General features: G+C 46.1%; 1 protein-coding gene across 6 annotated transcripts in view; it reads left to right on the top strand.

Annotated features, from left to right (window-relative positions):
* Positions 1 to 16,377, top strand: part of SGSM2 (small G protein signaling modulator 2) — a 42,912-nt gene that overhangs the window by 6,261 nt on the left and 20,274 nt on the right. For all 6 annotated transcript variants that reach the window (XM_051635626.1, XM_051635622.1, XM_051635625.1 and 3 more), the window contains exons 2-8: positions 548 to 623; positions 10,199 to 10,361; positions 12,664 to 12,825; positions 14,782 to 14,849; positions 15,020 to 15,165; positions 15,557 to 15,691; positions 15,828 to 15,952. In XM_051635626.1, coding sequence (XP_051491586.1) covers positions 548 to 623; positions 10,199 to 10,361; positions 12,664 to 12,825; positions 14,782 to 14,849; positions 15,020 to 15,165; positions 15,557 to 15,691; positions 15,828 to 15,952 — 875 coding nt within the window. The remainder of the gene's footprint in view (positions 1 to 547; positions 624 to 10,198; positions 10,362 to 12,663; positions 12,826 to 14,781; positions 14,850 to 15,019; positions 15,166 to 15,556; positions 15,692 to 15,827; positions 15,953 to 16,377) is intronic.

The raw sequence follows: 16,377 nt of genomic DNA, 5'->3' as shown, positions 1-16,377 counted from the left end.
AATGAAGGGCAACCACAGCCTCTCTTCCAGAGCCTAATTCTAAGATTTGTCTGTTTTCTTTGCTGATTCTGGAAAGTCAGTAATCTGCAGTGAATCCCCTCCGGAGCTTGACATATCAGCTTTGAAACTGGAAGGGAACTTTAGATCAGTCAGAAGTGTGATAAATACAATTATATTTGCTGCAATTGTTAAATTGTGTCTCGAGGCAAAACCTGGAGACACTGTCTGCTCTACAGGTGCTGCATGATTTTGTAGAGTGGCTGGTGCGGCAGAACTTTGAAAGCATCATTTGCAATCACTGTGGTATGTGAAGCCCCCAGACAGGGGAGGTTGCTGCAAACCTCTGGGAACGTGCACCAGTGAGGCTCAGGGATTCTTGGATTGAGGGATTTTCTTCGTTCCTCCCCTGCAAAGAGAAACTCGCGTGGGCTGTTAGTCCTTTGGTGATGGGGAAAAGGGCAAGAGAAGGTTGAGAGGGAAACTCCCAAGTGCTGTGCTGGTTTGCATTGGGATCTTACAACCAATTCTTACTGTTTCTTTATTTCAGGTAAAGCAGATCATGGAAGAAGCTGTCACACGGAAGTTTGTTCATGAAGACAGCAGTCACATCATCGCCTTGTGCGGTAAGTGACACGGAGACCCAGCACTGCATGGTCCTGCTTGTCCTGGAGAAGTGTGTTTTCTGTGCTGGTAAATGGAGGGATTTAAATACAATAAATCATGGAGTAGAGACCCTTGTCACCCTCTCTTTACATTTGCGACATCCATGCTTACATTACAAATAAGGAAGTAGCTCTGAACTGAGAGTGATGCTGAGGATGAGGAGCAGCCATCATCAGCACTGCTGGATGTCACACACAGGAGCATTTGCAGCCACGTGTACCCAGTGTGTGTTGGTCACATGGAGAGGTTAACAAGAGTGGAAGTAGACAAGAGGGCTGTCTAGAGAAACAAGAACTGACACCTTACTAAGAACAGGAACCTTTTCCTGTCCCAGTACTGAAATCCCACCTCGCTCTGGGGGGTGGGGTGGTGATGGGCTGGGTGGTCAGGGCTGAGCTGTCCCTGACCTGCTTGCTGCTTCTTTTCCTTATACCTTGGGAGAATTTATTCATCCCTGCATATGCAGTGGGATATCTGTGCATGTTCTCTGGCTACTGTTTTGTTGCTGTTAATACAGACTGTGGCCATTTCCTCCATTTAGGTTGTGGTTGTGTTAAATATTCCCCTTTTATCTGCTGTCTATTTGCACTATGCCAAAGAGAAAAAGTAACTGAGGAAAATGGTCCCGAGATAGGAGCAGGTGAAGGAAGCTGAGCCCATGCCCTTGCTGTGGGCTGCCTGGTGGATCTGGAGAGCTTGTGGTGCTGTGTCTGTTCTCTGCTTTTGAATGATGTTTGGTGAGATGTGCTGCAGCCTTGATGATGTGAGGGGTAGTGGGGCCACAGCTATTCCTGAGAGACTCTGCTTGGCCAAAATTAGTAATACTGTAAAATCCTATAAATATTTCTCCCTCCTGCTGTGATTCCAGTTGGCTTCGTGTTCTGAATCCTGTAGGGTCTGAAGAACTAATAACTCTCCATGACCTGCCTTATTATTCCTCAGCAATCCTACCTGCCCTAAGGCAATATTCCAACCTGCAGCTGCTCTGGTTGTAGAACTTAATTAATGCTAAGCCAGAAGTAGGTGAAGCTGAATGTTCTGCTCTCACCTCAGCTGATTGAATGAAGAAACCATTTCCAGCAGGTTTGGCCAGCAGCTCTGGCTGGGGCTCTCCTGTCTGTGCTGTTCCTCTCCCCCACTCCAGTTTCATGTGCTCTTTGAGAGGTTTTTCCCTTCCATTTAAAATTAGGTTGGCTCAGTACATGAGTCATTTTCAGTGAATCTTCGTTATAAATATAGAATTCTTGTGAATCATTTGATGCTTCTGCAAGGCTGAGTTTAGCAAGAGTCTCTTAAATACATGGTAGTTGATTTTCAGGGCTCATCTGCATCAGTAACTGAAATCTTCCTGGCACTCCAAGCCCTGCATGGCTGAAGGTGCCATTCTGTGGGCCTGGGCCAGCTGCCTGTCCCCTTACTGGCCCCTGGAGAGGAATGTCTGTGCCAGTCCCTTCTCATCCCGTGGGAGAGGTTTGCTGTAACCACAGGGGCTCTGTCTGCAATCCATGGTCTTCACCTGTGTGATCTGAGCAGGAAAACAGTGCTGACAGTTCCATTTTTGTGGGGGAGCAATGGATGCAGATGTTTTTTGATTTGTTCTCAACCCAGTTTATAACCTGGTTACATTCCAGTTACTCTTCCATCCTGTCTAGTTTATAAAAGATCCAGCTCTGTCATTCAGAGCCATAACAGGTCAGGTTGGGCTGTGTGCAGTGTGGCTGCTGTGTGCCAGGCTGGGGGACACATTCCCAGCTTCTCAGGCTGAAGGTTGCTGCAGGTTGCTGCTGACAGCATTTCAGCAGAGTTGTGCTGCCAGCTGGAGCCTCACTAATGACACCAGCTCCAGGGGTGTTCGTGGCATCCTCAGTGGACAGGCATTCCTGTGGGGAAGGGGCTGTGGCTGTTTCCAGCTGGATTATCTGGTGCTGTTTCCCCAGCAACAGCAGCTGACGGCCCCTGACTTAGGGACCTGCCACCTCTGCAGGCAGGGAGATCCCTGCATCCTCCTCTGCATCCTGCCACCAGCCTTCCTGGGCTCTTCCCAGCTCTTCCAGTTCTGACGGAAAGAGGGAAGGAAAAGGAAGCTTTTCTTCCATCTCTGCAGTTCCCTAATGTGTGTTCACCAGCGACCAGTGCAAAGTGGAGGAAAAGTGTCACACACCAGAGCTTTTGAGGCAGCTGTGCCTTGATTCTGCACTTGAGAGGAGACCTGACCTGGTGTCCATTCATTGCAGTTTCCTTTCATGTAGTCCTGGGGCACCAAGGCTGGGATAATTTCGGTGTAAGATGCTTCCTTCTTGTGAAACAGGCAGTGGGAGTGTTAGTTGGAATAGCTGTATTGGTCGATACCTGTTTGCAGTGAAAGGATGGGCAGATTCTGAGCCCAGGATGCTCCTTGGGTCCTGCTGACATTTTAGAGCCAGCTCAGCCTGTAACGTCATCACAATTCATATGCAAAACACTCGCTGAGATGGGACTTTCTGTCAAACAATTCAACAGTTATTTCCCTGCTTTGATGAGATGTCCTCACAGCTTTCTCAAGCAGATGAGTGCTCCGTTCATGTTGGAAATAGTAGACAATAGGAAAGCAATTGTCTGGCTGGATTTTCTGGAGCCATGTGCTTAGTCTGAGCTCAGTTAAGTGCTGAAGCTCCATGGTCTGCAGATGTTCAGAGGAACACAATGGAATAGCTCCAGCTGCTGTCATGGATGAGTCTCAGCCAAAGCTGGCAGTGGAGGACCAGGAAACCTATGCATGTGGATATGGCTGGTGACTCCTCCAGACCAGATCTCTGGGTATCTCCTGCACGGAGAGCGTGTCTGAGCTGCAGGAGTGCCTGGTAGTGCTGGTTAGGAATCTAAGCTGTTAACATGCACCAGGGTTAACCACAACAATGTGGTTAGTTGTGGGGCTGTGTTCTTCATTGGTCTTATGATTACTTGTTATCCCATTTTGCACAAAGTTAATTGTGTTTCAAACAGAAGATCTAATTAGGAACCAATGACTGCATGATGCTGGAGCTTGTGTTCTGTTTTTTCTCGTCCAGGACCTGAAATCCAAGCAATTATCAGAGTCGCCAAACGTCATGATTGCCAGTCCCAAGCAATGAAAAGTCATGAGTCAGTAATCTTTTCCTTTTTGGCCCTAAATTACAAGAGTGGATTAAAGTTCATGACAGTTAAATGAAATCAGCTGAGGAATAGAAATGTATTTCTTTAATTCATTTCTTACCCAGACATTCTTATCCAGTGGCATGGTTCATGGTGGTAAAACTTTCAGAAGAGTATCAAATATCCACAGACTTGCAGTAAAATCATAGAAGGTGGCGATGTGGGAAACTGTTTAAGGCGAGAATTAAGTTCCTGATAGAAGCCCTTTCTCTGCCTCCTATTTAAAGTGTGGCAACAAAATGTCAATAGATGCTCACTGAAAGGAACAGGAGGTTGATTTGGGGTTAGTCTAGACCTCAGATTTGGGGTGTCCTGACTGTCCAGACAACAGGCTGTTCCCTTCAGTTCCAGCTGGAGTTCCAGCCTTCCAGCTGCTCTGAAAATCAGCCCCATTAAGAAGAGAAGCTTTGGGCTGTGGAGTTTTTAGGTGATTTCCTTGAGGCTTTAGACAGCACAGTGCTCCTAGGGCCTGACAAAAATTAAGAATTTGTTTTCCATTCTATTTTCGTAGCCCACAGAAATGTAACTTATGTAGAAATAGATGTCTGGTAGGACAATGGTTGTTTACATTTTAATATTTTAATTATTTTGTCTTTCTATCCATAGCATTGATGTTTTTAAAAAACATAGTTAATCTGCTGTGGAAATGTAGGTCTCAAACAAAATATGAGCCTCCCTGTGTTGCTACTCCTGTCTGGAAAACAAATAATGCTTAAAAAAAATAGTTTACAGAGGTTCTACCTCACTTCATAAACACGTTAGCCCAGAGAGTACCAGAGATGATTGTAACTGGGGGAGGCAAATAGTTTTTCACATATATTTAAAAGCTTTTGATTGTGCTCCAAAGATGACTGCTTTAAAGTAATAAGGGACATGTTCTGGAGGAGAGGGGGGCAAAAAAGAGGGAATATTAGCTGTGAAATCAAACAGTTTTTGAACTGCTCATGGTTTTAGTTTGAGAAGTGAAATAGAATCTCTCATGCTTTTTAGAGCACCCAGCCAAACATTTTGCTTTAGTCCTGGGCCATCAAATTGGATCATATTAAATTATTTTGAGAAAGCTCAGTAATTTTGATTTAGCCTTAATAATGTTTAATGGAAACACTTAAATTTTCTGAAGGGTGTTGAGATCCTTGAAGCTTTAATGGTGAAGATTTTAAAGAGGAGCAGTCACCAACTTCTAGCCCTGATGTTTCCCACATAAGCTGTGTTTAGAACTGGGGACTGTCCATTTAGATGTGGTTTTTTCCCCCCAGGGATTTATTGAAAAATATGTCAGTGCAGCTTTATCTGGAAAGTCCATCATCCTTGGCATTTGAAGCCAGGATGTCAGGTGGGGACTGAGACCTGTGCACACACTGGCTGTTCAGTGTCTCCCTCTCCCATAAAGTGCTCTGAGCACCCCTGGGACAAAGGAGCATGTTTGGGTGTCTGCTCTGCAGTCACCTGCTGCCTAGCAGGTGTGCAGGTGCAGCTGGTGTCCCACCTGCTCCCTGTGTGTTTCTCAAGGAAATAACATGCTAGAACTTGGTAACAAGTTGGTTTCAAGCTGGTCAGATCTGTGATGAGGCAGGTAAAGCCACAGCAGCTGGAGATTGTGAGCATTTGATTGTTTCTTTATCATCCTCCTCTTTCCACTTGTTCTGTTCTCTTCAGCCTCATGAATTCTATTCCCTCTGCACAGTTTCCATGAAAACAAGGTATTTAGCTGTGGTGTTTCTTCCTGTCTAAGGAAAACTTCATCTGCCAAATAAACACCATAAATAATCTTTTCACATGCCTTCTTTTCTCTGCTTTCCACCCTTTGAGCCTCATCCTTGGAGTTCTCATTTCACACTCTATTAAGTCATGTCAGGATTTTCATAAAGGCAAAAAAGGAGAAAACTCAAGTTGTTCACCTGACACTGCAAGAAGTTGCCAGGTTGAAGCCATAAAAGCATGACATTTTTCAAAGCTTGTTGGGGACCATGATTATTTGGACTGCAAATCAATAACATATCTGCACTTAATTAAATTCAGCAGTGGATACTGCAGGGGGATGTTCTTCAAAACTGGCTGGAGTTAATGAATTTTTAGATGGCTGCTGTCAGCTGAGCAATACAAGGGAATTACCTGAGTTGGGTTGATTTATTCCAAACTGCTTTTCCAGCCTGAAACTAATGAATATCTGCATTTTTCTGCCATCAGTTTTTGTGTGTTTGCTGCTGTGTCAGTGACAAGGCAGGATGAGGTTGTGCTCTGCTCAGCAGCTCACAGAGGGTGTTTCTGCCTGTGCCTGCACACCTAAAAACAGAGTGTGGGTCTGGGCATACAAACCACCTGCTTGCACAGAGAGGTACCTGCTGGTGTCTTTCTGATGGTACCAGTTCCTCCAGGAACAGCTAAATCTTCATCTCTTTTTGTGTCTTCTGAGAGTGTCAGGTTCCAAAAAAGGGAAAAATGGTTCCGTTTCTTTAAAATAGATAACTAATTTTCCTGTCCCAGAGGTTCTTGTAACTGCTGAACTGTTTTGTGTGTTAAACTTTTTAGGCTTCATCTGAGCTCTTTGTTGCAGTTTGCAGCTGCAGGGGGACCACCTGTTTTTGGTTTCCCAAAAATAAAGACAAGTGGGTTTGCAGAAACCTGATTTACCTAAACCTTCCAGCCCTCTTCCCCCAAAACAGTTCTCTGTAAGGAGTATTTTTTCCCATCCCCAGCTCTACCCTGTGTGCTGCTTGGATTTTATGCCTGTGTCTCTGCGTGTGGTTGTTTTGATGATCTGTTTTGATTTCAGCTGATTGAGAACGTGTTGGTGCACTGTGGAAATGGGGAAGGGGAGTGTTTGTACACACCCTTTAAAATTAAAATTTCTTGTCCCTTCTGAAACCATCCAGCAGAACAATAGGAGGGGGATAAATTAGTTCAGCTTGTTTTCATCTATTCCCACAAGCTACAACGTGAATGCCAAGAGCCTGCCATGGAGAACTGGTTTTAATCCAAGAGCTGCCCAAAGCCAGAGTGAACTCCTGTGCAGATCAGCAGAGCACAGTGTGAGCAGCTTCACTGCACAGCTCTGGGTGTGTGGGGACTCCTGCTCTGAATAGGAGAGACTTTCCTGGGAAGATGTGGAGGTTTTCAGGAGTAAGTTTGTAAATGCTGACTTTTTTCACTGTAAAATTGTGATTTTCCTGCTTCAATCCTACACTGAGAAAACAGAAATATAATTTTGTGTTTGTTTAAAGCGGAAGAGAAACAAAAATAGAAAAGGTGGCGGGAGCTAAGGAGAGGTCCTCAAATACCTTGTGTTTCCTCTCTAAAACCATTTGAGCATCACTGTCAAGGTCTTCTCGTGTCTTTTAAAAGATTCTGCAGCTTGAGGTGATTCTTCTGAAAGTTGGTTGAGCTTGGGTTAAAGTTTCCGTGTTGACTGAGCTTGGCTGCGTGTGCCCGTGCAGGGAACGTGGCTGCGTGTGATGTGGAGCAGGTGCAGTGAGATCAGTGCCTGCCCGTGGAGCAGAAAGCTCTGCAGGAACCTCAGCTCCAGCTAACATGCTGTGAAGCTCCTGAGCTGTGTTCCTCTGCTCCACACCACGGAGGGGATGTCTGCATTGTCCCCTGGCTTGGAATAGGGGGGCATCTCTGTGGCTGGATGTGCTCCCCTCCTCAGATGCTTCAGAGCTGGACCTGATGAAAGCCACTCTGTCTGAGAGCTGATTCAGATCCAGTCAGATGTGGATGTAGGCACTTCCCTGCTGTGGAATAATTCCCTTAGAGAGGAGCCTGGAGAGAAAAGTACATGGAAGACAGGTCTGTTATCCTGAGGGCGTGGGTGGAGTAGAGGAGATGGAGATGACTTGAAGGTCACACAGGCTGGGGCTGTTCCCTGAACCCAGGGCTGAGGGTGCTTTGCACCTTCACTTGGGCATGGTGCTTTAGCCTCTCATCCCGTGGAACATGCATCCTGAGGCAACCCAGCAGCTGATTCCACTGGTTGTCCCCTGGCAAATAACCACTACACGTGTCTTACAGCCAGCTGGGGACTGATGTTATGCCAAGTCCTTGTGATAAGAAATGTCACAATGGAGTAATTAAATATTGGGGCTTTAGGGACAGTCACTGTGGAAATTGCCCTCCATGGCAGCTGCAACATTTGTTAATAATTAAAGCTGTGTCTGCTATGCTTTCCACTAAATTTGTTTCATTAATATTTTATTGTTTTAAAGAAAGAAAAAAAGAAACAGTAGAGGTGGGAAGAAAGCCTGTTTCCTCAGCAACAGCACTGCACTTTGCAGTTCTTTTTAAAGGCAGGTTGCTTCATTTAAGATTTGGAGCCAATTATTTCTGCAGTGCTTCAGGCATTGGAAAGCTGTTTTGTTTGAGTTTTTGTTTGTTTAGGGTTTTTTTTTTTGTTTGTTTGTTTTAATTTTCTTTATTTCTAATGGAAAGACTGAGCAAAGCAGTAGCTTGGTTAAGAGCTGTTGTGGTGGTTGCTAGACAGGATCAATGGCTGTGATGTGAAAGTCATCCTCATGCTATCATAGAATCATTAAGGTCGGAAGGGACCTTAAAGGCCATCAAGCTCCAACCCCCCTGCCATGAGCAGGGAACCCCACCACTACACCAGGCTGCAAAAAACCTCATCCAACCTGGCCTTAAAAATCTCCAGGGATGGGGCATCAACAACCTCCCTGGGCAACCCATTCCAGTTCCTCACCACCCTTAGAGTGAAGAATTTCTTCCTAATATCTAAACTCCATCTCCTCTCTCTCAGTTTAAAAGCATCACCTCTTGTCCTATCACTGTCTTCTCTGATGATGAGCTCCTCCTCAGCTTTCCTGTCATCACTCTGTTCTTCCCATGCTAGCCCTGCTGCTGCCCCTGCAGAGATCCCAAGTCATCAGTATTTAATTCCACTGTGTCACAGGAAAGTAGGGCTTTCCACGGACATTTTATCTTCTGTCAGATTTTATCTGATGTTACTTAGTTTAAAAACATATCAGCCCTCACAGCTGAAAGCAGAGCAGTAGCCTGGTTGTCCCACAGCACATTTCCAATTGGTTGTTCTAGTGCTGTTTCCGGCACTCCAAGAGCAATTGGCTGTGCTTTCTGCACTCATTAGCTCCCTTTGTGTACCAAGGGTGTGATAGCAGGAAGCCAGTGAGAGGTGTTTTTTTTTTTCCAGAGTGATAAGACACAAAACGTGAAGTTATTAATACCTCATAAATGCTTCTCTTAATGTTTTTGTCCATTCAGCAGGTTGTCCTCCAGCCTTGCAAAGCAATTAGGGTGGCAGTGCTGGAGATGGAAGGGACAGTTTTGCCAGCACTGTGACCCCCTGACTGTGGAAGCTCCTCAGCCCCCTGGCCCCAGGAGCTGGTCCTGCTTGCCAGCCAGGCTGCAGGGCTCACGGGCTTGTTGGGATGAGCTGTGAGGAGGGGTCATTTCCAGGTGCAGACTTCCTGGCGGTTTGGGATTTGGAGCCCATTAAGCACAGTAAGGAGGGGGAGTCTCCAGGAAATGTTCAGCACTGACAGTGTCAGGCCTGAAGCACAACAAGGTGCTGCCTTCTTTCAAAATCAGCTGCTGGCTCCTGGGAGGGATGCAGCGTGTATCCCAGCAGCAGCTGTTGCTCCTGAGGACCGTGGCGTGTGGCAACGAGTGCAGTTTGCTGCAGGGCTGCTGTCACTGGCCACAGGAGAGCATCACTGGGCTGCTGAGCTCCCAGGGCTGGGTTGCCTGCAACAGTGGGTGTTTCCCCTCCCTGGGAACAAATTGGCCTCTTCTCCTTCATAACTTTTCATGGCCCATGACGGGCTGAGTCATCTGCAGTCTTGATTTAAAAACCAGTAGACAGGGAAAACTGGTTTCTTATTTTGGTTTTTATTTGTGTTTATCTTGTTGTTTCTTCCTGCAGCAGTTTCAGTGAGAGCTGGTGAGGTTTCTGATGCAGTCTCACAAGGCTCAAGTAGTGCAATGTGGTCTCTCCCTGGTGGCCATCAGAACACATCACAGTAAGGTTTCCACAATGAACCTCACAGCTGGCTCTGCTGTAGCTGTAGGTCTGGCTGCATCTCTGTTCCTTCTCAGGCTGTAGCAGCATTACACTCTCCTTGTTGTCAGTAGAACCAGGAACTCTCTCACACTGTGACATCCATAAAACGGGGTGAAATTCTTTGAGATATTTCAGTCCTTTGGTTCATTTTCATGTTCTCTGTAGCTTCCAAGGTGGTTCTTGCTGCAGGTGAGACACATACTCACCTCCTCTGACTTTTGAGATCCGGTCTGTCTGTTCCCATTCCTCTCTGCTTTCCTGACTCCACGCCTGGTCCCCGAGGGGAAGCCTGAAGGCCAGCAGTGCCCGTGACTGTCTGCCCTGTCCCTGCAGGTGTGGTGGAGCTGTGTCTGCTGCACATGCTGAAGCGCCGCACCGCTGGCTTCCTGCGCACCGACAAGGTGGCTGCGCTCTTCACCAAGGTGGGCAAGACCTGTGCAGCAGCTGGAGACATCTGCAAGAAAGTGCAGGAGCTGCAGCAGCAGGTGGAAAGCAGGTGAGGCTGAGGTCTGCTTGTCACCAGGCTTCATACGACATGTGGGCAGCCTGGAGAGGATACAGAGACTGGGATGTGCAGAGGGATCTGTCCGGGCCACGTGGCTTTGTCTCTGTAGTGCCTGTAACTCTCAAACCAGGACAAAGAGGAACTGAAGAGCAGACTTACTGGAAAAGCTGTTCTGGCATGGTCCTTGCCAAACCAATAGCAGATGATTTGTGGGTATTATGATAGAAATAGTGAAGTTAATGGATACAAAGGGTGATAGGAGGAAGGATGAACTCCAGAAGAGGTGGGCAGCAGTGAGATACTGATTACAGGAAAGCAGTGAAGTGCACACTGGGCTTGGGCACAACTGAATTCCTGCTGGAGTCAGGGACTTGAGAATGCTGGAAGTCCTGAACTGCTTGCTAGTGGTGAATAGTGCAATTCAAAGTGTCTGTGTGGTTCTGCTGACTGAATCACAGTGCACGAGCCTGTGGGATGAGTGTCTTGTCCTGTAAACTCAGGAGAGGAGATGTTTTGACTCTGTAGAGGGTAATGCAGTAGCACTGCTCAGCCTTCAGACGTCTTGTGCCTTGCTGGAACTTTTAGTCTCTTGATCAACTTGCTGTGTGAAGGGATTTGTCAAGAGAGCTTGACTTGAATGTGTTGCATTGAACTCCTCAGATATTGACAGTTGTTTAAGTCAGCACTTATATTTCTCTAATTTTCTCGCCCTTATCTTTATTAGACTTCTAATTATCAAACACTTAATGTAGTTTTTAACAGGTATGTATCCATTTTCGTTATATTTTTTAATTGTTTGCCTACTGATATAGACTGTGATTTTATTAATTTTAGTTTTCTAAATGTTGGAAGAAGGATGCTTTCTGCTGAGAATTCCCCAGCCTTCCTCCTTGGTTAAGAGCCCATACAAACCCTATTCCAACCATGAGAACCCTTGGCTGTGTCCTCTAACAGAAAGAAGCAAATTAATCTAAATTCTGTGGTTTCTTTTTGAGTAACTTTGCATGGTTTTCAGCTATGATCAACCACAGATTTTTAAGCGCTGCAGAAAATGTGCTCACTCCATTAGAAATGCTGCAGGGGGTGGACTTGCTTTGTTGGACTTGTGGCATGAGACAGAAGGGCTGTAGCAGCCTGGTTGCTCCTGAGGCTGTGGCTTAAGAAAGCCCCTGTTTAGGATACAATTAAACACATTTGAATTCCTCTGGTGTTAGTGGTGGTGTGTGTGTCTTGCCTTAGGAAGAGCTCTGTAGAGCCAGCCTGCCTGCCTGGCATCCAAGGCAGCGTGAAGCTCCTGTTTCTGAGGACCTGTTGCTGTGCTGGCTTATGCTGGAGGAGCAAGCAGGGGGTTTGGCTGTCAGGAAGCTTCCAGCTGGCTTTGGATGCTCGTTTGCTGTAGTTCTCATTTCTCAGTTTGATGTTGCTTATCTCTTAGTTGTCTTGTTGTCATTTGTAGGTGGTAGGAGAGAATCTCCTGCTGCCAAGACACCAGCACAGACTGTGCTGTCACTGAACATGGTGCTTCACAGAGAGGGGGAGACAATGGGCTGGTGCCTCAGGAGGGACTGGTGGTCCTTCAAAAGCTCTGCCTGTGCTATCCCAAATCCTACCCCATGCTTCTGGCCTCGACAGAAGCTGCTGTGTCTCTTCTTGGCTCCAGCCTGGAGGTACCAGGCAAAGCTGGGAGACAAGAGTCTTCTTTTTACTATCCTCCCTGCAGCTTTCCCAGCTCAGTGTGGAGCTTTGTTTGATAAGAAGCAAACTTCTGTTCATCCGGTGCTACTTACTCTCTGCTACACTCTGTGTTTTGCTGTTTTTCCACTCTTTTGGGGTGGGTGCTCTGCAGTGCATTTACAGCCTGTTCATTTCAGCCTCAGGTGTGGGAACCTTGGAGGAGCTCAAATGTTGGGCTTTTCCTAATGCTGCAGAAGTGAAAAAGATCTTTTTGGTAGTTGAGTGCCTAGCCTGAGGTACCTGATACAGACCTGTTTGAGGGTTTAATTTAGAGCTTGTTTAGCATCTGTGAACTAGGTGATCTTTACAGACGTCTGTTCATCACACAGAACTGAGGCATCCTAAATCATTAGAGCTGCAATTTTCAGAAAATCCCTGATGATGGACTGGCTAAAACTCTACACTCCAGTCCTAGTGAGCACTAGCATAGCATAGACAAGGAGGATGCAGGTGCACATCTGATACGTGCTGTGTATTCCAGCACCTCTCCCTGCAGTCCTTCACTGGAGAGCTTTTTGTGAGCAGGGTCTGAATTCTGACTGCTTTTACTTCTTTGCAGGAAAAATCAGGCAAATGGGCAGGAGCCCCTCAAGAGACAGGGATCAACTACAAGCAAATCTCCTGTCCTGACACCTCAGGCCATCAAGCACATTTGGGTTCGGACGGCGCTGATTGAGAAGGTGCTGGACAAGATTGTGCAGTACATTGTTGATAACTGCAGGTAAGGAGAGAGCCAGAAGCTCAGGGGTTTGTGGGACTGGCTGGTTTATGTATCTGCAACAAGGGATTTTATCAAAAGTCTTCTTCAAACTCATGTGATGTAAAGTTCTGGTGGAAAGGAGGAAGATCTACTTGGACATTTAGAAGAAATTGTACTTTTCTTTTGAGTCATTGCCATGTTTCAGACCTACAAAAGATGGTAACAGCCATACAGCTTTCTAGAAATCAGCTGAAAGAATAACTTGCCATTTATTATAGAATCCTTTTTTTTCTGCAGTTGGCAGGATTGCACAGTGCTGCCATAAAGAGCAGTGCTCTCAGCAGCATGTGGAGCCCTGATCCTTTCCACTTACTTAGGCCCCTTAGGTTTCAGTAGATATTAGGTGCCCAGATTCTAATGGCACCTAGGCCTCGGTGCCTTAGTGGAGTAGAAATGCCCTCTAATAGGTCAGGAGTGCTTCATTCACTTATGTTAGTTAAAAATGATCCTTTGGAATGTTAGGATGTCAGGGAAGAAAATGCCCTTTGTAGGTAAAAGAAGGGGAAATGAGTCTATAACAGGAGGAGTTAATGACATAAACCCTTAGGGCTGTGAAAAAAGGTTTTGTAATCATGTTTCCTTTTTAGAAGATTCAAGTTTGATTTAAAGTTAATCTTCCCTTGAAAAACCAGAGAAGAACACCAATGCTGTCTGAATCCACAGGGACTCTTAAGAGGAAAAGACAAGTCCTCTCTGTTCTGTGACATCTATCATTACTCCATACTGTCAAGCATCAGCTTTGGCTTCCCAAGAGGTGGTTGTTAACTCTACCCTTTGTGCCCTCCTCCTCTCCTGTAACTGATAAAGAAGAATTAAGGGGCACACTGGGGACAGTTTCCCCTAAGCAGTAAGTCCTTCAGCTCTTCGGGTCTTGAGGAAGAGAAAGTGCTTTAGAGTTTGAGCCCCATCTAGTGGAATGGACAGCAGAGGACAATGACAGCCCAAGAAATTTGGGTGTTCTGACTTTTTGGCTATGTGGTTTTATAAGTCAGCTTTGCCTCCTGTGATGGGAAGACTTTGGGGTCATTGTAAGAGCTACTATTAGTAGTATTTCAATATTCTTGATAGTGTTTCAAGATTATTCCTCACAGATGGAAAAGATGGTTAAGAATGTTTGGATCTCTTGGTCTCTGTGGAAAACTGACAAAATTGCTTGCAGAGTGTTATTGTTTGTCTGCATATTGCATTAGTGCCCAAAGCCCCAGATCAAATATACTGGGTAAACACATTTAGCAAGAGGCAAGCTCCAGCCTCTCAAGAGCTCAGCTCAGAATAGATAAGGCAGAATAAGCCTGGGGAGAAGAAGGGACTTGGCTGAGATCACACAGTTGATTGGGGCAGAATATGGATCTGAAGTAGGGGTTGTGGTCAGCTTGTTCAACATAGCAGTCTGGAACAGGCCTGTTGAACTAGTTGTTCTACACTCCTTTTATGCTCCATGGAGATTTAGTTATTGATACATTTTAGGAAGTTACCTCACTCTAAAGCAGATGTCTAAATCAGGTCAAATTATTTCTCCATAGCTTTCTTATGATATATTTTAATGTGTTTTTTTTTAAATAGTTCAGATCACACCATGTTGTAAAAACCTCCTCTACCTGCAAACCCAACCCACCACTTCATGAGATCAGTGGGTGAGCCAGTCAAGCTCCATCAGAGGCTTCAGAGGAAATGCACGTGTCAGTGATTTCTGGGTGGTTCTAGCAACTATTTTTCCTTTTTGCATAGGTAACTTAAGTGTCTGAATTTGCTCTTGAAATGAGCAGTTTTTATAGCATATGAAGTCTGGCCTTCAGTAGTCATGCTAAGCAGTAACGTGTTACTTCTGAAGTCCATGGACTCGTGCTACTAGGGAGCAGGAGAGCTTTTAAAAATAACAGCCAGGCTTTTAACTGGACTCTGATCTTTTGTTCCTAGTAAATACTATGAAAAAGAAGCTTTACTGGCAGATGCTGTTTGTGGCCCAATACTGGCTTCTCTCCTCGGTAAGTTCTTACAAAGTTACTTATTATGCTAAAGAAAATAAATTGTTCCTTAACACGTTTTGTGTTACCAAGTGTTACAAAGGATGCTTGTTCTCTGTAGCATGCAGTTTAATCACTTACACTAGAACAGCATAGCAGCAGACTCACGAGGTTTCTCTCTGGGCTCTTAGTTGGGCCATGTGCTCTGGAGTACACCAAGCTGAAGACAGCTGACCACTACTGGACAGACCCCTCTGCAGATGAGCTGCTCCAGCGGCACCGGATCCACGGAGCTCACGGCCGCCAGGACTCGCCTGCCAAGCGCCCAGCGCTGGGAGTAGGTATTTGCTTCTCACTGCTGGTCAGGCTTGGCAGCAAAAGCAATCCCAGGCAGGAGAGATCTGAGCCAGGGGAACCTTTATTTTATTTCTGTCATGGAGCCTTTATCTCAGATTAAAAGCCATTTGGGCCCAAATGTCCTCCTTATCTGCATGTAGAAAAGCTTGAGATCCAGGACCTGATTCGGTGGCTTTTGACACTTGTGATCAGACCAGGCAGTTCACAGAAATCATGAGCTGCCTTGGCCAGGGCTGAGGAAGTGCCCAGGTCATTTCTCTGCAAGGTCTCCTGGCTCCAGAAGTTCCACTCTACAGAAACTGCTCTGTGTTGCTGGCCTGCTGGTGCTGTGGTTCCTGACCTGCCTGGTCTGCCCTGGCTGTGTGTGCTAGATCCGCAAGCGCCATTCCAGCGGGAGCGCGTCCGAAGATCGCTTTGCTGCTTCAGCCAGAGAGTACGTGGAGTCTCTGCACCAGAACTCCCGGACACACCTTCTGTATGGGAAGAACAACGTCCTGGTCCAGCCGGTGAGTCCAGGGGGCTGGGACAGGTCTCAGCTGCCGTCTGGCTGTGTCTGGAGTCCCAGTGCAGGTACCAGCGGAGCACGGTTGCAACTGCACTCTTGAGTCACCTGGACTGCCTGTCTCTTGCTTTTGTGAACAGAAGGACGACTTGGAGGCAATTCCTGGGTATCTCTCCCTTCATCAGTCAGCAGAAAGTCTGACATTAAAGTGGACTCCAAATCAGCTGATGAATGGAACGCTTGGAGATTCAGAGCTGGAGAAAAGGTAGTCACTGCCCTCTGGGAAAGAGCAGAACATGAATGAGGATTGTTTCTTGTAGAGTTGGCAGTATGACAGAAATGCAAGCAAGGCTGATTTAATTGAAGTGCTCCTGAATAGTGTGTAAGTTGAGGTGTCAGGCAGCTGGGGTTCTCTTCCTGTTCTGCCATAGACTATGCAATTTTCCAAAGGTCCTGTAATGCACTTGGAGATAAGGCTTTTTGAAAAGGAAAACAAAAGCCTCCTTTTCCAGGTGTTTGGGAGAAAAGCCTCAACATTACCTTCCATCCCTACAATGCTAGTACCTCCCTTCAGAGGGTCACAAATCACTTGGCAAGGATGGCTAATTTCAATCTCAAGAGACCTGCAGTGTCATTATCTTTCATTAGATCAGTTTTACATCTGATTTGGCATTCTGCTTCAGTAGAAAG

This window comes from Apus apus, chromosome 18 (assembly GCF_020740795.1).
Source record: "Apus apus isolate bApuApu2 chromosome 18, bApuApu2.pri.cur, whole genome shotgun sequence".
NCBI lineage: Eukaryota > Metazoa > Chordata > Aves > Apodiformes > Apodidae > Apus > Apus apus.
The sequence above is the reverse complement of the archived record's forward strand: the minus strand, read 5'-3'. Positions and strand labels throughout refer to the sequence as shown.